The sequence below is a fragment of the Cannabis sativa genome, unplaced genomic scaffold (genome assembly GCF_029168945.1).
Source record: "Cannabis sativa cultivar Pink pepper isolate KNU-18-1 unplaced genomic scaffold, ASM2916894v1 Contig3, whole genome shotgun sequence".
Taxonomy (NCBI): Eukaryota; Viridiplantae; Streptophyta; class Magnoliopsida; order Rosales; family Cannabaceae; genus Cannabis; species Cannabis sativa.
This window is the reverse complement of record NW_026870039.1, coordinates 4,088,357-4,108,391: the sequence shown is the minus strand read 5'-3', so window position 1 is coordinate 4,108,391 and position 20,035 is coordinate 4,088,357. Positions and strand designations below refer to the sequence as shown.

Below are 20,035 nucleotides of genomic sequence, written 5' to 3'. Positions count from 1 at the left end.
CTCTTCCTTGCACATAAAATGATGGTAACAGTAAGTTTTCATATAAGTTTCTATGCTGTAGAGAACCTTGTAGTAGAGTAATGAAACAGAACCAATTTAAATGTACTTTGTATAATGAGGGGACTTACAGGTGTTGATGAGCCCACGTGTTTTATTTATTCACTTTCACTTCGTTCTTGGCATATTCCGGTTTTATAGTCAGAAACAATGGCTGAGTTTAGAATTGCAAGTCAGATAAAAAAGAAGTAGAAAGTCAACCTGGCTTAGTTTAGGGTTTAATGTTTTCTCAACAAAACTTTTACTCCTAATGGTTTTACTGATGTGAGTTCATTCAGAGGTGTGACTTTCTTCTCTAGATTTTGCTTCCTCAAGATTACTCCTTTCTTAAAATGAGCATAGTATAGCACTTAAATATGTAAGTTACAAGACTGGCTTTGGTTTCTTTCTCATACTTGGCTTCATGACCACCTAAAGCTGGAACAGAGCTCATTTTCAGTGTCTTCTTTGTTATTTGATTGGCTACTGCATTACTGTCAAAATTGGAAAGTGATAAATAAATAAATAAATTGAGATGTTAAATAAAAATCAATGATTGTCCCATAATAATTATCCAGTCCAATAAATTAAAATTAACAAAAAAAAAAAAAAAAAAACACAAAAAAAAAAACACAGAAAAAAACAAAACATACCCCTGTTAGCAGAATATTCTTGTTCGTCGATCTCAATGCTTTCGCCTTCATTTTCTGTGTTAATGAGAAAAATGAGGTGCTTCACTTCTTGTTCTGGGTCCTCAATACCCCTATGCTTTTCTACCGCTCTCACATCTTCTTCTTCTTCTTTCTACTCTCGCTTTCTACATTCCAATACAATCTTCGCTGCTTCTGGTATCTCTCTCTCTCTCTCTCTCTCTCTCTCTCTCATTATTAAAGTTTTGACTTTAAAGATTACTTAGCCTTTTTTTTGTTTGTATTGATATAAAGTTTGAGCCTTCTGTTTTTGTTTCGAAGTGGCAGAGAAAAAGTATCCAGTTTTACGTGCCCAGTATCTCGATTACAAGAGCGCTGAGCCAAAATTAATCGATTCGATGGAGTCGGGAAAGGAAGATTCGGGTTTGAAAAGAGAGCTTTACTCAGTTATAGAGCCTTACAGTTCGGGGTTTTTGAAGGTTTCGGATCTTCACACAATTTATTGGGAACAATCTGGGAATCCAGATGGGCATGTGAGTAGCTTTGAATGTTGAGGATTCTTGTTAATTTATGTCATGTGTAGATAATATAGTCAGACTGGATTGGAGTGCATTGAAAACTATATGAGAAAGATAAATGATTTGATCATTTAGTAAATAAAATAAATTAGAATCAGAGTTAGATGCTTTTTTTTTCCTTACCAATGTTAAAGATGGAGGTTAAATATGATAAAATTATCCTAATATTATCAATGGGATCAAGTTATCCTGTGGCAGGGGATTAATTAGGTTGTTAGATTAATTTTTTTTGAATATTCTTTTTAATTTTATAAGAGATTACATGAGAAGAATTATCTAATTCTACTCTCCAAACATATCTTAATACATTGTTTTTTTTTTTGTTGAACTAGGTAATGGGCTTTATGTTACCATTCTGTATGCTATCCTTTTCTTATCTTTGTTAGTTGTTTGCATGAAGATTTTTGTTTTAGGTTAATGATTATATTTATATGAACCTTACTCTGCAGCCTGTTGTGTTTCTTCATGGGGGTCCAGGAGGAGGAACTTCACCAACCAATAGGAGATTTTTTGACCCCGAGTTTTATCGAATCATTTTGTTTGATCAAGTGAGTATCTGATGGATCATTGTATTTGTAATAACCAAGATGATTATAAACATAAATGTATGAAATTTCCTTTTTTTTTTCTCTCTTTCTTCAGCGTGGTGCAGGAAAGAGTACGCCCCATGCTTGTTTGAAGGAAAACACCACATGGGATCTCATTGATGATATTGAAAAGCTTAGGGAACATTTTAAAATCCCAGAATGGCAGGTTATATGGTGTTTTGAAGAGGAGAGTTGGTCATTACTTTTCAAAAACAAAAAAGGCTCTTTTTTTAAGAGAATGTATTCTCTGTGCTTATGCAGGTTTTTGGTGGGTCGTGGGGAAGCACACTTGCCCTTGCTTATAGTCAAACGCATCCGGATAAGGTGCATAGTTTGTTGGATAAGGTTGTATTTTATTTTCCCCTTCTTTTGTAGTTTTTGGTTTTTGACTGTACATCGCATGTTCTGATTTTAAGGTTACTGGACTAGTCCTTAGAGGGATCTTTCTACTGAGAAAGAAAGAGATTGATTGGTTTTATGAGGGTGGTGCTGCTGCTATTTATCCTGATGGTGAGTACTGCCTAGTGAATACTTTGCTGTAACTGAATTTCACTAATACATTCCGAGTTTACATTTCATCACATGTTATTTTGTTTGTACTGATTTTGCTTATGGGATTTTACATAGGATAGTAAAATTGTTTGAGTTTTGATATCGGAATGGTCAAGATGATGGACAGGTCACTGTTATACAAATGATTTTCTAGCTAAACTATTTGATCGAATTGTCATGCTGGATGATGTTGTGAAATTGTGTTTGGCTTGTTTTATTGTGTTACCAATACCAAACTACCTTGTGCTGTTAGTATAGTTGAAAAATTGAGGCTAATATTGTGATTATCTTGTCAATCACAGCTTGGGAACCATTTAGAGATCTTATTCCAGAGAAAGAGAGAGGATGTTTCGTAGATGCTTACAGCAAGAGACTAAACTCTGATTACTTGGAGACACAAGTAAGACTTGGCTTGTTTCGCATACTTTAACTATGTCTTTATATTATCACGCGATCACAATAAAAATTCAATCAACGATGCTGCTGCAGACATTTGAAGTACGATTTTCGGTTGGTCATATAAAAGAAGGAAGTTTGTACTATTAGTCTCTTATAGTTGGAAAACACAAGTCCATAGCAAAAATAATACAGCTACATTTGTCTTTAGATTATTTTTTATACACTACCAATTTTTTAGTATGCAGCTGCTAGGGCATGGACAAAATGGGAAATGATGACTGCCCGTCTTATTCCAAATGATGAAAACATCAAGAAAGGAGATGATGACTATTTTTCCTTGGTATTATCATTTTTATACCTGTATCTTTTCATGAACTTTGATCCTTTTTATTTGGGAAATGTTTTCAATTGTGGATAGCTATAGATTCAATCTATCATATGTATTCTATTGTTTTTTACTTCAGATTACAGGTTCTGTAATTTAATTTGTTATGATGACTGAAGTTAGTCATGGTTCTATAAGTTTAATTTGCTCTTCCCAGGCATTTGCAAGGATTGAAAATCATTATTTTACCAACAAGGGATTCTTTTCTTCAGATTCATACCTATTGGATAACATTGATAAGATACGCCACATAGACGCTACAATTGTTCAGGTTCATATTTACTTTTTCATCCATGTTGTGACATGCTCTTCTGAAATGTTCAAGATTATTGCTGTACTTAATACTTCTTATTGTAATTTCAATTGTTGGTTCAACCTAATAGTTGTGTATTTACCTCAGACAAGGAAATGTAACTAGTAAAAACTATCTTTTCAGGGAAGATATGATGTGTGCTGTCCTATGATGTCAGCTTGGGATCTCCACAAAGTGTGGCCAGAGGCAGATTTTAAGGTAAACTGAACTAAGGCCATTTTCCCTTTTTCTTTTTCACCATGGGGCTAAACAACATTGAACTTTGTTGGCCAAACAAATTACTGAACTCTACCATTTTTAACAGGTTGTGAAAGATGCTGGTCACTCAGCTAATGAACCGGGAATAACGGCAGAACTTGTAGCTGCCAACGAACGACTGAAAAATAAAATTAAGGCTGGAAGATGAAAGGATCAATGATGCCATACCATGTTTGCCGAGGCAAGTTTTGGAGGTTTTTTGTGAATAAGTTGAAGCAAGTTTCTTGAAATTGCTGCTTCTCCATCTGACTGTAATGCCAATTTCTTCATTGAAATTGTCATTTCCTTTTCTCCCAGTCATTGAAATGAAGTTTCTCACTGTGAACTCAACTTGTAGTTTTGTTGATATTTTGAATATGTTGTGTATTCATGCACATTATAGAGAATTACAGTATTCATATATAAATTTTTTCATTAGAAATAAATAAAAAATGACGAGTATTAGCACATAGGCTAGTCAAAAAATACATGTGAAAAAAAAAAAAACGGGGAGCTTTTAGTACAATTAAAAAAGAATCAATGATATTATTGAACAAAAAAAAATTCAATGATATGATTGAACAGCATTACAACAAGATACAACAAGATATCTATCATACAGTGAGGAACAATTTAAGCCACCTTCCTCGTGCAGCTCTTTGGTACATGAAGACTGAAAATTTGGCTCCTTGGGTATGGTACTCGGCCCTCTTTTTCTTGACACTGATCTTGGGTATGTTACAACAAGACATATCTATCATACAGCGAATGAGGAACAATCTAAACCACCTTCTTCGTGCAGCTCTTTGGTACATGAAGACTATGAAAATTTGGCTCCTTGGGCATGGTACTCGGCCTTCTTCCTCTTGACACTGATCTTGGGGCAACAGGACAAGATGCCTCGGTTGTTGAAGAAATGCTATGTTTAGACGGCTTTGCAGCTTCCTTGCGTCTGGGGATAGTTGAAGACTTTTCCTTTATTACGCCAAGTCGACCAGATGTTTTAACTGTTCTGCTTGATGCAATCCTAAAAAGAGAGTTTGAAGTTATTTTTACTTTTTATTTTTTTCACCATAACCAAAAACTGAAATTCTATGAAGGAGCCTCACCCTTGAGGTCGAGGCCTCAATTTGGCTCTTTCTGAGCTTTTTTCTGGGGTTGTTGAAACTGCTACACCGTGAGCCTCATGCTTCGTAGTAGAATTAGTCCGTGAAGTCCTAGCTCTTCCCTGCACATATGGTGACAGTAAGTTTTCAGATACTTCTCTATGATCTAGAGAAACCTTGTAGAGTAATGAAATCCATTTTAAATTATAAATGAATCATATGTGAAGGGGACTTACAAGCACATGTATTTTATTTATTCTCTTTCCAGAGTCTGCACGAGGAACATTTTCACTTTCACTTTGTTCATGGTAGATTTCGTTTTTCTAGTCACAAGAATGACTTGGTTTAGAATAATGAGTCAGAATTAAAACGAAAAAAGAAGTGGAGATATTACCAACCTGGAATGGGGTCTGATGTTTTCTCAATAATTTTACTCCTAATGGTTTTACTGATGTGAGTTCTTTCAGAGGTGTGGGTTGTTTCTTCTCTAAATTTGCTTCCTTGAGAATACTCCTTTCCTAAATGAGCATAACAAGTAAAATATGTAAGTCACAAGATTGGATCGTTTCTGTAATTGATAAGCTGGTGAGAAAACATTTCACATACATCAGTTCTCAGTCTAAAAGGCTTGGGATTTGTTGGCTTTGGTTTCTTATACTTTGTTTCATGAACACCTAAAGCAGGAACAGAACTCGTTTTTAGCGTCTTCTTCGTTGCTTGATTGGTCTGCATCATTGTAAAAGTTGGAAGATGAATAAACTGAGATCCAGTTACAAGTACTAATTTCTAGCATCATGTTCAAATGGGCCTTAATACCTTATTTGTATCGTGATTACTAACAGTTTTCCCCTCTGACTGATTGTTCATTTCTCTGCAGTAGGGTAACAAACAAGTCCGGTTAATAAAGTTCAGTCCAGTTCAAAAAAAAACATAAAACAGTTGAAGGGAAATAAGGAAAAAAAAAATCATACCTGTTAATATTGGAATTTTCTTTTTCATCATTCTCAGTGCTTTCACCTCCATTTTCTGTGTTATCAGAAGGCAAAGCATTTTCTTTATCATCAATGTCAGCATCCTGAGCCTGAGGGCTGCTCCTTTTGTCTTCACTTGACTTTCCTTTTACTGCATGCTCACTTGAATCAGTTAAATGTTTAACCGGTCCAGTATGATCTATGGAATTTTGGTGATCACTGTCTCCTGAAGCCCTCCCTTCAGAACTACACAAGGAGGAGATATTTCCTCTTGATGTTTCTGATAGAACTTCAACTGGATGCTCATCGGACCATGCTTCTGATGTTTCCAGTGTCTTTAAATTCTCCACATGACCAATTGTTTCACTGTTCTTAGAAGTGCCTGATTCAGAATAGCCTTCCAGAGAAACATCCCTTGGTCTGTGATCAATCTCCATATCCCTCGAATCATTTTCACCATCTTCATGAGACTGTAGACCACAGGACTCCTTCAAATCCTTTTCCTTTTTCTTTCTCTTCAAATTTTTCAAAGGTTTTACTTCCCGGCCCTTTTGAGTGTGAGATTGCAACGAGTCATAAACCCTGCTTTTAACCTCTCGTCCCTTAAATAATTTCCTTGAAGTTGTATCTGTAGTCTGCTTCTTTCCCTTCACAATATCAAGCTTCGACATGGCTGTACATAATTTCGCCATTGGAGTTTTAAACTCTACTGAAATCTTGGTCCTGCAAACCTTCTTTGGAGACTGGAAAACCAAACCTTTTGCAATAGCTCTAGTCTTTGGCACCACAATGTTATTTCCCTTGGGATTCCGAACACTTTTAAATGTATCTGGATTTGATATTCGCTTTCTATTCCTTGGAGTAGTCAAAGCTTTTGTTGCTGCATTTGTTTTCTTCAAATTGGCTTTTGGGGTTGCAGTGATCTTTGAGAGAGATTTGTTCTTATCTTTCGAGTCAAATAGCCTGCGAGAAATCGAAGGAACTACCGGCATTCTTGTTATTTTAGGCTTGGATGATTTTGCAGGAGCTGTAAGTGGGCACTTGGGACTAGAGGAACTGACAAAAGCAAAAGCAAGAGCATTATATGAGCAAAAGATAGATGATAGAAATTATTTTAGCAAACTTAGTCATTAAAGCTAGGTACCTCGGAGGTTTCTTGTATAGTGCTTTCCGAAACCGTATATTAGGACTCCTCGCTGCCATAACCTGTAAAACTCAACAATTTGAAGCCTAAATATTAGATTAGTTTACACATGAAAGCAACTCAAATCAAAACGGAAATTTATAACTAACCCGAAGAATAAAATTCTTTTCTATTGCTTCAGGGTCAAGTTCCTCTTCATGTTTTCTATCACATCCTATTGAAAAAGAAATAGTAAGAGAAGAGATTCGATGTCAAATGTATGCATTCCCAGCTAAGGTAAACCCAATTTGGAAAGAAAACTGTATACTTAGACAATTTTGGAACGAGAATTCTCAACCAAACATATTAAGAAAATAGTAATGAGCTACAAAGTATAACAGAAACTCAACTCTTTCAAGTTCAGGTGATTTGAAGAACCATCCAAAATTACCTAATATATATAGGTAAAAGGTTTCAGTGAGCTGATAAATTTTCATAATTCAGTTTCTATTCTTTTTCTCCATTTTTCTTGGCTACCAAACAAACAAGCCTACAATCTCAAATTAAGTAATAAAACAACATAACAAACTCAAATATAATCAGATCAAGTAAGAATTGAAACATTATAAAAGAAAAACTAGCCAGAGCAAAAAACCAAAAATAGAAACTAAGTTCAAAAAGTGATGGCAAGAAAGAATTTAATTTCAACACGAACCGAAGCGCAAGCAGAACCAGTAACGATCGTCGGGACAGCACTGTTCGGGTATAGTGAAGTCAACGAACTTGGGTGCTTCAATCTTCTCATAAAAGTCATCCCCTCGTCCGCCATCTTCATCGTTGATCTGCTCCGACAAGTGAGGCTCCTCCATTCGTAGAGAAAAGCTAGGCAGGCAGAGAAACTGGATTTGGAAGTGGAAGATAGTGGAGCGTTGTCTGGGTTTGTTATGGGACACGGTGAATGGTAATGGTGAGAGTTTTTAAATTTGGGAGTTTGGGAAAGAGGAAAGAGAAAAATCGGCTTTGGGTTCTTCACTCTGTAAGTAGCCGTTGCAAAAGAGTTTTTTTTTTTTATATTTTAATATTTTCGGACAAGAAGGCCAAGAAAACGGCATAAGCAGGGGCCTTTAGGTCATTTCATGTGGTTGTAACGGGAAGATCTCGGCTCTTCTGGTCCCTACTTACCTCTTAGTTAATTACTTACTAGACGCACGTGGAACACATTAATGTCAAGCCCAAGACCAAGGCCAAGCCCAATCCTAGGCCCAAATTTGACCCATCAACTAATACTATCTTCTTCTTCTTTTTAAACAAGAAGAGAAAACTCCATTAAATAAGAATAGCGAAATCAATCATTACTATATTGTTAATGGCAAAAGAAATATTGCTAGTAACCGAAAATACAATATGAGCAAGACAATAAGTAGAGTTGTTAGCATGCTTCCTGTTTATTGAGTCGTATTTCTTCTTTACTATTTGAGCAATAGTATTATAAGTTGCTTGCCTATGATCTTCCATTATGACATCCAATGAGCAGGTATGGTTGTTGATATATTTTCTAACCTTAAATATTTGTGTTTGTTTCAACTTTGAAGCGCACAAAAACCAGTTACAATTTTCGTCAACACATGTAACCATGTATTCTCTTGGTTCGGACCTCTTCATTCTGATTTGAAAGTTCTTTATCATTGCATAGAATCTGATTGTTGTTTTCAGTATGTTCTTGTCATTGTATATTTGTCCTTCTTCAATCTCAAGCACCATGTAATTTGTGATGATCTCCATTTCTTCATCCCTTCTCTTTTTTGTTGCTTCATTTGATTGCTCTATTATAAAATTTGCAACTTCTTCAGCCATCGCAAACATGTTTGGGGGAATTTTTATCTGACTATTATCATGATTTGAATCTTGTCCTCAATATCATATTGCTGGTTGAATGGTTCATTGTGTATTTGTAGGACCAGTTTCTCCACTGTCTTTGTTTGCTCTTGTATTGGTTGTTTAGAAGATTAATTTTCCACTGTTTGTATAGCTATTTCTTCTGTAGTTGTGATGCATAGTGCAGAATCAGTTACTCTAGTCTGTGTTTTTCTTAGCTCAATCTAGAATTTGAGGGAATTGTCAGTCAGTAGCTTCATTGGTGTTGTTCCCGGTGATATCTGGTAGGATATGTCTATGCTGCTTCTTTTGCAATTTATCTCTGTTTTTATCAGCTCCATCAAGTTTGCTAGTGATGAATTGGTTAGAATTAAAATTCTAGTCATTATGTAGTCATCATAATTTGTATTTTTTCTCCATTGACCCCCCATATTTGATGACACGCATGATTTGTTTCATACCTGCAATTTTAGAAAAAAATTAATATTAGAATCTTAATTTAATTTTTTTATTGGAACTGATTTTTTTTTTTTAAAAAAAAATTATATGTGTTATTGTTTTGGTTTTAAGTTTTTAACTGGTTTTTAAGTTTTTTTACTAGTTTTTTTACTGATTTTTTTTGTTATTTATGTCTTTGATTACTTTTTTGCATTTTTAAAAGAAAATTATTATTAAAATCTTAATGTATTTTTTTTTTAACTAGTTTCTTTTTAATTTTATGATTGTTTGTTTTGTTTATGTTTTTAACTGGTTTTTTAATCAGTTTTTTTTTCTGTTATGTTTTGTCATTTGTGACTTTCATTATTTTTTTTACTGTTTAAGGAAAAGTAATATTAGAATCTTATTATAGTTTTTATTTGGAACCGGTTCTGTTTAAATTTTATTTATCAATGTTTTAGGTAAGTTTTTTACCTAATTTTTAAGTTTTTAACTGGTTCTTTTTTTTCTGATATATATTTTTTTATCTGCTATAACTTTGATTACTTTTTGCATTGTTAAATGAAATGTTTTATTAGAATCTGATTATAATTTTGTATTTGGAACCTGTTTGGTTTAATTTTAAAGTTTCATTGTTTAATTTAAGTTTTTAACTGGTTATTTTTTTTTTATTATATTTTTTTGCCTGTTATGTCTTTGATTATTTTATTAATACGATTGTCCTTAGTTTTTTCTCTTGGTTTAACTGATTTTTTTTTTTTTTTGTGTATATATGTTTTTTAAAATGTCGAGTTTCATTTATTTTTCAGATGATATATATATTCTTATATAATATGTTCATATATAGTTATCAGCATATATAATTTTGATTATTGAGTTTATATACCTGTTTTGTTTATATTGAGAATTGTTGTGGAAGTTTTGTTGTTGTGTATAATTCGGCTTGATGTTTCATTTTCTGGTATGCGATTTTATGAGCATTGATTTTCAGTTTCACACAGATAAGGAAGAGGATCAGAAGTAATTGAAGAACTTACAGGAGTTAGAGAAGACAATCGAAGACGACGATTGTTGCTGCAGCTCTGTCGTCAATCGATGAAAATTCTAGTTTGTGAGATTGATTTGTTGTGCATAATACTTGCGTTTGAAATCGAATTGCAGACTTCAATCGTCGAAGCTTATCGTGCGATTTCGAGAGAGAAAATCGAAGAGAAAATGTGAGAGAGAGGGGATCCGAATTCTAGTGTTTTATTTTGGAAAATATGAATTTTTTTAAGTTAAATCTATTTATTTACTTTTTGGTTTCCCATACTTTTGCTATTAATTATTTATTTTTTTCATATCTTGTTGAGTTATTTTTTTTCTGCCATAAAAAAATAAATGGCACTAAAAATTCTCATATTTATAAAATTTCTCCAAAAATAAATGGTAGCATCGAGCACTCCAAGTTGGACTGAATGTAATTTGTCAATACAATATTAATTTAGTGTGGTCATAGTATTATTATTATTATAATAACATAAACCCACAAGTATGTACTAATTTTTTATTTAATAACATAATATAGATCAATAAACACTTACTCAGCTAGTCCAATGATCCGTTTCAAAAAAAAAACAAAAAAAAAGCTAGTCCAATGATTATGACTGTTTCGATCTTTATTTTATTTTTATAAATAAGATCATGAAATGAAACTACTATATATCAAGTCAACGGTGTGAAGCGGTACTTTGTCAATTATTGTATACTAGGGAATTAAGCCGCGCTTCGCGCGGTATTGCTCAACTTTTATAAATATTTTATAATTTTTTTTTTACTTATTCAATGATATAATTTAAAATATAACATTTTGATGTGTGCATTATAAATCAAGTAAAATGGTTGAAATTAAAAACATAATTTATTATTTTATAAAACACAGAAAGATGACAAATTTGTGACAAATATTAAATACTGGAATTAACAAAAAAAATTGCATATGTTTTTATGATAAAATAAAAAAAAAAAAAAAAAAAAGATAACAGTCTCTTGAATTTAATATTCTAGACTTGTGACTGATGATGTAGTTATTTTTAAAAGATTGTTTAGGACTTTTTCTTTATTTTATGAAAGTTTTAATATTTTGTTTTGTGGTGTCAACGAAATACATTTCCCATAAAGTTGAATTAAGGATGACAACTGTAAAATAAACTGTCACAATATTATATATTATCCAAAACTAAAAAAGTGAGGGTTTTATATAAAAAAAAATATTAAAAAGAATTTTTCTATATTAAATATTTAATAAGGAGATTAATTTTAATAAATTATATAGATTTGAAATTTCTACCTTAAATTATAATGATGAAAAGGGAATCATAATTCATATGACTAATTATTTCTATAATTTATTTGTTTTACTGTTTTGTAGTAACTAAAATGATAAGTATCGTATAAAGTTGGTTGAGCATATGTGAGATTGTTATAAAAATATTGTGTCTCATCTGATTTGTTATAATCATTCAAAAATAAAATTTAATTTATAATTATTTTATTAATTTAGAAATTCATATATTAATTAAGTAGTTGTTAATATTTTTGCTAAATAAGTAAAATATTATAAATCATTCTTTTCTTATTTTCAATTATTTCTAAATAAAAAATGGAATAATTTTTTATTATTTTAAGTATGTAATAGTATTATATATTGAACTAAAATTAATAATTTAAAATAAAAAAATTATTTTTTTATTTGTTAAAAAACTTAAAGGATTTTTTTTTTAATTTTTAATATTTGACATGTAGAGTGAGTGTAATATAATATTCATTATTTTTTATTTGTACCGAATGAGTGCACTATAAAATATACTATTGTGTTATAAAAATTATGAATATTTTAAAAGAAATTTATAATAGTAAGTATCAGAATTAACTAAACTACATGACACGTGATGTTAATTTTATAACTTATTAATATATTTATTAATATTAGTTCTATTACATATAGGTTATTAAAATCTATTTATTATTGATTATATAAAAAAATGTGTGTTAATTATTAAATTATTAGAGTGTTTATCTTAATATTAATAGACTGCAATATTTTATATTAAACTTTTAAGATTTTATAGTAGATCATACTAAATTGAGAGATTTTTTTTATATATTTCAACAGCGTTATAGCTGCTACCATTAACTATCATTTTATGGCTATTGTCGCTGTCAATCCCCATATATCTAAGTTGCCATTGTCACGATATTTTGTATCATCTACCATATACTATTTGGAGTGGCCACTACTACTAAATAGTCATATTAGAAATTTTATGAGAAAAAATTTCTACTAATACTAATACCAACTTTAAGTATTTTTTTTTCCAAATATTACTATACATAAAGTATGATAAAATTTATACACAATACAAACAATTAATTTGTTTATAAAAGACTAAATAATGAAGAACTAATCAATATTGATCACAAAATTTTGAGATTATTTATTGTTATTTTAGAATGGAATTTTTTTCGTGATAAAACTATATATATAGATATGAGATTAAGTATTTATTAAAATGGTAAAATATTTAGAGAATGTTAATAATAATAATAATAATAATAATAATAATAATAATAATAATAATAATAATAATAATAAAAAGTAAAAGCATACTATTATTATTAATATATAAGAAATTATTTGGTGATACAAATATTATTTGTATTTTAGCTTAATAATATATATTTATATATAACTGTCAAACTAAAATGAAAAATAATTAGTATAGGTTTGCCTAAATTTGTGCTATTTTAATAGCTGAAATAAGTTGATGGTGTGTATATATTTAATATGTTAAAATAGGTTACTTGTTACTTATATAGGGAAAAAGTAAGAAAAAAAATATTATATGTCTATCTATATATATGATATGTTACTTATTTAGAATGTGAGAGTATTTATATATAAAATTAATATATTAATTATGAATTATATAAAAATATAAAGAGAGATGAAAAGACGTATATGAATTAACAAATCGTTTACAGTATGATTATCTTAAGAAATTTAATTAAAATATAATAAAGAAATATACAATGATTAAGTAATTAAAGATATAATAATTTTTAGAAAAATATATGATTTTAATTATATAATTAAATTTAAAATGTAACATATATATCATATATCAATTATTTCATTTTAATTATTATAATAGTAATAATTAAACATCCAACTTAACATATAATTACACTTTTTTCTTCTAAAAATAAAAAGAAAACATAATTATACAATATAAAAATTACACATAAAATAAAATCACACATACATGATAGCATAATAATTTAGCTTGAAAAATTTCTAATTTTTTATCAAAGGTTTTCTTGTTTGTGAATGAAACTTTCTTAAAATAATGACTACTGTAAATGACTTGACTAATAAAAGAGGGATTTCTTAAAACAATGACTTGGCTAATAAGCTCAAAACATGATGATCAATACTAAAAGTATTGCTATAAGATATTAACTACTATAAATGCACACGACACACACATATATATTTTTCTTGAGTGATTATTATTACTATTGCTTTTTCTTCATAAACATTGTCTTTGTGGTTGAGATGATAATGTTGATGATGATTTCTTCTCCATAGCCATGACATTTTAATGTTTTCCTACCATTATTTTTGAAGATGAAAATAGAGAAAATAGAAAAAGATTTTTAAAAGATTGAAAGGGAGAGAGAGGAGTGTGAGGAGATCAAGTAGAGAAGGAATTATATTTATAGAGAAAGTATTGCATGAGTGAGATGTTATGTGGAAAAAAAAAACTAAAGATAGGTAGGAAAATGAAAAGACTTTAACAAATTGTAATAATTAAATTAGAGTGGAAGAGTCTCTACATAATATTTTGTGGTATTAGAAGGTCAATAGGTTAATTTATTAATAATTACGTTAAAATATTTATATATAATATAATTATGTCAATCTATTACTTATATATTGTGTATAATTGTTTAGTTAATATTTTTTTTTATTTTTTATATATAATTACAATTATTATGTGAAAATATAAATGTGTAGTTCATTAAACTTATTACATAAAATTCTTTAGCAATTGAACATATATTATTTTGAAAGGATTTAGTAACTAAATATTTCATTATTTATACTATCACAATTATATACATTATTAATATCAGGTAATAAATATAGAATAATAAAATATTATACTAAATTCATTTTAAAATTCATCATAATTTTTTTTAAGTAATTCTTAACATTTACAAAACTTTAAATATGAATATTTTTTATTTATATATTAAATAGATATAAATTTATTTGAATAATAAAATGATAAAATATAATTAAAAAAATATTACAACTGTAAATAGTAAATTTTTTGTAAATAATTATTATTAGTATTGTTTTGACTTTTGAAGGGATTATTATATCATTGTTTGACTTATGTTTTTTTTTTTATTTACTTTTGGTACAAAAGATAATTCTAATATCAATCTAAAAAATGTAACATGCATACAAATTATTAATTATTTTGAATGACTTTTGGTTTTCATAATACTTATAAATATTAATTGATATTTATAGACACATAATTTCTCCCTTTTATAAATTTGATTAATTTATTATTGTTATTATTATTAACTTATTGACTATAGATTATTATGATGTAATTGAATGAAAAAGTAATTTAAAAATTAAATAAATGTGAAAAATAGAGATAACAAAGAATTAGCAAAAAACTTCATATAAGATGCCACCTAGAATGCTTTGTGCATTCCTTTATATAGATATATAGATTCACATATAATTGACTTGAAACTTGAATTATACGCATACTCTCTTTATATACTCTCTTTATATATTTTTGGGTTCGTTTAGTTCACTTGTATCCTGTAGTATTATATTAAATTATATTTTATCCAATATTTTTTTTAGTAAAAATTATAAGATTTATTAATTAATAAATTCGTTCAAAACAATATAACACACTTCAGAGGAACAGTCCTCCAACTGAAGTACATGACCTGTAAAGAAACAAGAGTCTCTTGCCAAGTAATGAGCTAACTTATTTGCATATCGTTTTACAAAACACAAATTGTGAATAAAATACCGCTCTGAATCGCTTGGACACACACCAAGCTATCTGTTTCCAGCATGACTCTATCCCACGAATGAGTTGCAATCCAACTCAATGCTTCTTTAATGCCTATTATCTCAGCAATTTCGAATTGAACACATCTAGTCTTCCCCTTCTTGAATGCTTCTACCATAGCACCATGATGATTTTGAGCTACACAACCCATACCAAAAGACAAAACTCAAACCAGAAAAAACAAAAAGGAAAAGACTAAAAAATCATGCCAAAAGACAAGACTAAAGAACCGTGTCAAAAAATAAGACTAATGGAAAAACTAAATTAATTTCAACACATAAATACGATCACAACATTAAAATTAATTAAGGAATGAACTCCTTATAATTCTAACCCCATAAAAACATTAATGGGAATTAAACTAATAATAGTAAATTAATAAATGAAAACAAAAATCTAAAATGGAGAACGTCGTTGAGCCGAACTGAACCACTCTCAGACGACTGCTCTTGAACCCCTCATAGAAGAAGACGTTGATGTGGGAATTATTAGGGTTTTTATGCAATATTTTTAAGTAAAATTATATGTGTTATTGACTTGTATGGACACATAAATCTATAATCTTTTAGTATAAATTAAAGTTTAAAATAGTATTTTATAAAAATATGTTATATAATCTAATTGAATATAATACAATACAATACGACCTAATACAACGTACCAAACGAACCCTTAAGTTTTAATTAATTTCTTTAATTCTAAAATAATTTACAATAGATGTTAAGCATAAATCTAAATTATCTGCCATAACAATTTCGTATCTCGTTACCTTTTTTAAGGTTAAACAAACTTATTTCTTGACTTGTCTTAAAATATTAAAATATTAAAAATTATGGTGACATTAGGTAATAATTTTGTTTTTAGATTTTTTAACCACCAAAATAAAAGTATTTTTTTTTAAAAAAAAAAAATAAAGAACAAAAATGTATTATATTTATTTTTTAATTTTAAAAACAAAAATAAAAGTGTGTTCTATAAATTTTATTTTTATTTTCAATTATTGATTTTATTTTATTTTTAATTATTTTTTTTAAGTTATACGGAACCCAATAATTAATTATACCAATAACAATATAACATCGAGAAAGCACTAAATACTAATAATATCTTCTAACAAGAAAATTATTGAAGGGTATCACTGGTGCTTATTTTCTTTAGTGTCATACTGCTATTGGTGCATTTAAATAGCGGGTTCTATATAACTTAAAAAAGATAAACTTTAAGTAATATCACTAATCAATCATAAAGTGACACCTATAAAAAGTACTGGCCACCACTACCCCCAATAACAAAACTCTTTTAACAATTCTCTATAATAAATGGAGAAAGTTAGACAGGCGTTACATATACATGTGTTTGTTGAAGGCATTAAATTTGAGTGGACCAAGATATTTAAAGTGATATGGCATTTATTAGGGGGCTTTCGTGATTTTACACTAATTATTTCGGTGGGGACATCCTTTTTCCTGTAGGCTAAATATTTGGGCTTGATTTCAAAATGAGAAATGCTAAAGGGTACTACTGGTGCCTAGCATCCTCCTACGTGTCAATATCGCTATTGGTGCAATTAAGTATCGGGTCCCATATAGTTTAATACAATAATTTTTATAGAGTATCGCTAGCCAATTGCAAGTCGACACATTTAGAAGGTGCTAGGCACCACTGGTGCCCAATAGCAATGCTCTTTCAAAATGGGATATTGAAGATTTCAAAATGGGATGATGTATTTCGAATACTTCCTTATCCTCATACAAATATGTAGCTTTATGTGTGCTAATAAGAAATTTGATTTGTTGGGTTGTTACAATATGTTTCTAACCATTTATGTTATTAAGTTTCAAAAGATAAATTGTAATTCTCATTTTTTAAAAACTTTATAAAGTAAATGAAATAACTTATTTAACACAAACTTGAATTCATAAATACTTAAAATTTAAAAATTTAGACAGATATATTAATATTTATCTTTGTAATATAAATTATCTTTTTCATAATAAACAATACATCGATAAAATATATTAATTTATATCGATAGTCATGTATAATTAAATTACACACAATACATTTACTAAATGTAAGGCCGATCCTGAGTTAAAATAGGCTATAGGAATTCTTTTTTTTTTAAACCTTTACTATAAAGATAAATAGTTTTTTAAAAATTATTAAAAAAATATGTATATTTTTTAAAAGGTATTTATTTTATTTGGGCCCCTAAAATGAGTAGACCCTAGGCGCGGGCCTAGCACGCCTATGCCTAGGCGCGGGCCTAGCACGCCTATGCCTAGGGCCGACCCTGACTAAATGTCTACTCACATATATGATCTGAATCTAAATCATATATCATTACTATATAGTGCTTAGTAAACCATACTTGATAGTACTATTTTAAAGATTCATACTTTAATATATTACCGACTTATTTTATTTAAATGTTATGATCATAATTCTCTTGTATTTTTACAAGATCATACAGTCCTATAGTGTTGTAAATATAGGTCAGACTTTTTGACATGGCATGAAATCAACACGAGTTGAAGAGGCATGAGCACAACTTGACATGAAAAAATATGTGCTTAGGCACGACACGACACAACATGAAAAAATATGAGCTTAGACATGACACGGCAATAAAAATATAGGCTTAGGTACGACACAATACGAAAAAAATGAGCTTAGACACAACACAACACGGCAAGCCAGGAGCACAGCACGTAAGCACGAATAGTTTAACTCGACAGCATGATACATTAAAAAGTCCAATAATTTAATAATAATAACAATGATAAATATTTATTTATTAATTATAATGATAGTAATATTTAAATTATAATAATTATAATTATTTTTTAAATGATTGTGTGTAATTATTATTAACAAAAATATAAAGGTGATTAAAACAATAAAATACACATATATTTTAGCATTTAGCTCATAAATTTTACTGAAAAATGCAAAAAAAAAAAAAAAAAATGGAGCACAAATTTGAGCCCATATAAGAAAACAAGTTGTTCTATTTAAGAAAAATGGGCTAGCCCGAATATATACTTAAGCGTGTATGTATTTGTACTTAATATATATATATATATATATGAAGAATGTTGGATAAATATTTAAGTAACCTTGTATGGGACTTTGGTATGCAACCAAATGGGTAAAAGGAATTTATGAAGAACAAAAGACTACATGTTCACTAATTAAAAAATAAAAATTTTTGGAGATCATTAAGATTTTTGATTCTGATCTCATTAAGGTTTTAGTTGTGAGATTTTTGTCACATATAGCTACAAAATTAGGAATGGTATTGAAAACTAATAAAAATATATGTTGTGATAATAAATCAATCGGGTTACATTTTAGTAACAACATAGGCTCTACAAAGTCAAAGGCACATTGACTTTGAACTAATTGTTATTAAAATAAAATTCAGAGTAATAAGGTGTCCATAGAGCATATAAGGACAAACTCCATATTTTCAAATCTGGATCATTAAGGATATACCACTTAAGGCTTTTCAAGAGCTTGTTGCTCATAAATAGATGTGATATTATTTAAGATTGTGCTGGTTTAGTGGGAGTTTGTATTTGAGATGTTCCATCAAACTGATACACATTTATGGTTTAATTTTGTAGATAAAATGTGGATTGAAGTTTTAAGTACTCTGAATGTTTTCTTTCTATTGAGGTTTAAGTACAAGGTTAGAAAGAATTAATACATGATTGATCTCAATTAAGGAAGACCGGTTGGAAATAAGCATGCTAAGATCATATTTGCATGTAATTTCTATGCTACGTATCCATGATTGATTTATGACATTTAGTTATAATGATTTACGTGACCATTGATGTGTTTAACTACTTTAAATGTTACGAAAGTCACTTTGATCTTATATTAATATAATCAATGGACGAGATTATTTTAAAATACCTATATTAATTATGATAGCAAAAGTTAAGTGTTTATAAGGTTATACACTGTCACAGAATATATATAGTCCAAGTTGGAGATTGTTAGATTAAAATCCTATATATGGGCTCATATGTATTGGTGTATTGCTATTTAAAGTTTGACCCAAATAATGTGATCATTTTAGTGATTGTGGGTCATTGGGTATTAAGCAGGGGCGGATGTAGATACAAATTTAGGATGGCCCTGGCCCCCCCTGAATTTTACATCAATATAATTAGCATATATACATAGATAATAGCTCTTGTTTCCTTTCATGTATTAAAATAAATATATTATATGTATAGAGAAAAAGTGAGTTGAAAAGTCAACTCTGAAATTTATATGGAGATAGTAATTAAGTAAATAACTGGACATATATGTCATTTGAAATATATAGTATTTTAAAATAAATACTAAAAATAAGTTTTTTTTAACAAATGTGAGTTAATGTTAATTGTTAATTGTTAATGATAATGTTAATCAATTTTATATAAATATTATTTGAATTTTTGTAGGAGACCTTACAAATTGTTCTAGTAAATTATTTATCTGTTTCGTCAACGAAAAAAATATTTTAGTTTAATTTTTCTATGATGCATACATTATAGCTATATTTTAGTTCAACTATTACACATTATTTTAGTTTTATTTTTATTTTTTTAATACTATTCATAATATTGTTAGGCTA

At 29.1% G+C, this 20,035-nt stretch overlaps 2 protein-coding genes across 4 annotated transcripts; one reads left to right on the top strand and one right to left on the bottom strand.

The window, feature by feature from the left end:
• Positions 1 to 237: 237 nt before the first annotated feature.
• LOC115704187 (proline iminopeptidase) lies at positions 238 to 4,088 on the top strand. Of its 2 annotated transcripts, none has more exons than XM_030631405.2 (11): positions 238 to 884; positions 1,008 to 1,219; positions 1,714 to 1,812; positions 1,907 to 2,017; positions 2,113 to 2,175; positions 2,268 to 2,361; positions 2,706 to 2,803; positions 3,041 to 3,142; positions 3,345 to 3,458; positions 3,624 to 3,698; positions 3,805 to 4,088. In XM_030631405.2, the coding sequence occupies exons 1-11, from the start codon at positions 725 to 727 to the stop codon at positions 3,904 to 3,906; spliced, it is 1,230 nt and encodes a 409-aa protein (XP_030487265.2). In that variant the 5' UTR covers positions 238 to 724; the 3' UTR covers positions 3,907 to 4,088. The 2 variants fall into 2 exon arrangements, with proteins under 2 accessions (XP_030487265.2, XP_030487268.2); XM_030631408.2 differs by having other exon boundaries at positions 632 to 884; positions 1,014 to 1,219.
• Positions 4,089 to 4,252: 164 nt separating this feature from the next.
• On the bottom strand, positions 4,253 to 8,049 carry LOC133033260 (uncharacterized). Of its 2 annotated transcripts, none has more exons than XM_061107950.1 (10): positions 7,653 to 8,049; positions 7,108 to 7,172; positions 6,959 to 7,020; positions 5,815 to 6,870; positions 5,660 to 5,714; positions 5,450 to 5,569; positions 5,242 to 5,361; positions 5,080 to 5,166; positions 4,847 to 4,965; positions 4,253 to 4,764 (listed from the first exon to the last, which is right to left on the bottom strand). In XM_061107950.1, the coding sequence occupies exons 1-10, from the start codon at positions 7,804 to 7,806 to the stop codon at positions 4,518 to 4,520; spliced, it is 2,085 nt and encodes a 694-aa protein (XP_060963933.1). In that variant the 5' UTR covers positions 7,807 to 8,049; the 3' UTR covers positions 4,253 to 4,517. The 2 variants fall into 2 exon arrangements, with proteins under 2 accessions (XP_060963933.1, XP_060963934.1); XM_061107951.1 differs by lacking the exon at positions 7,653 to 8,049 and adding an exon at positions 7,348 to 7,397.
• Between the last annotated feature and the right edge of the window lie 11,986 nt (positions 8,050 to 20,035).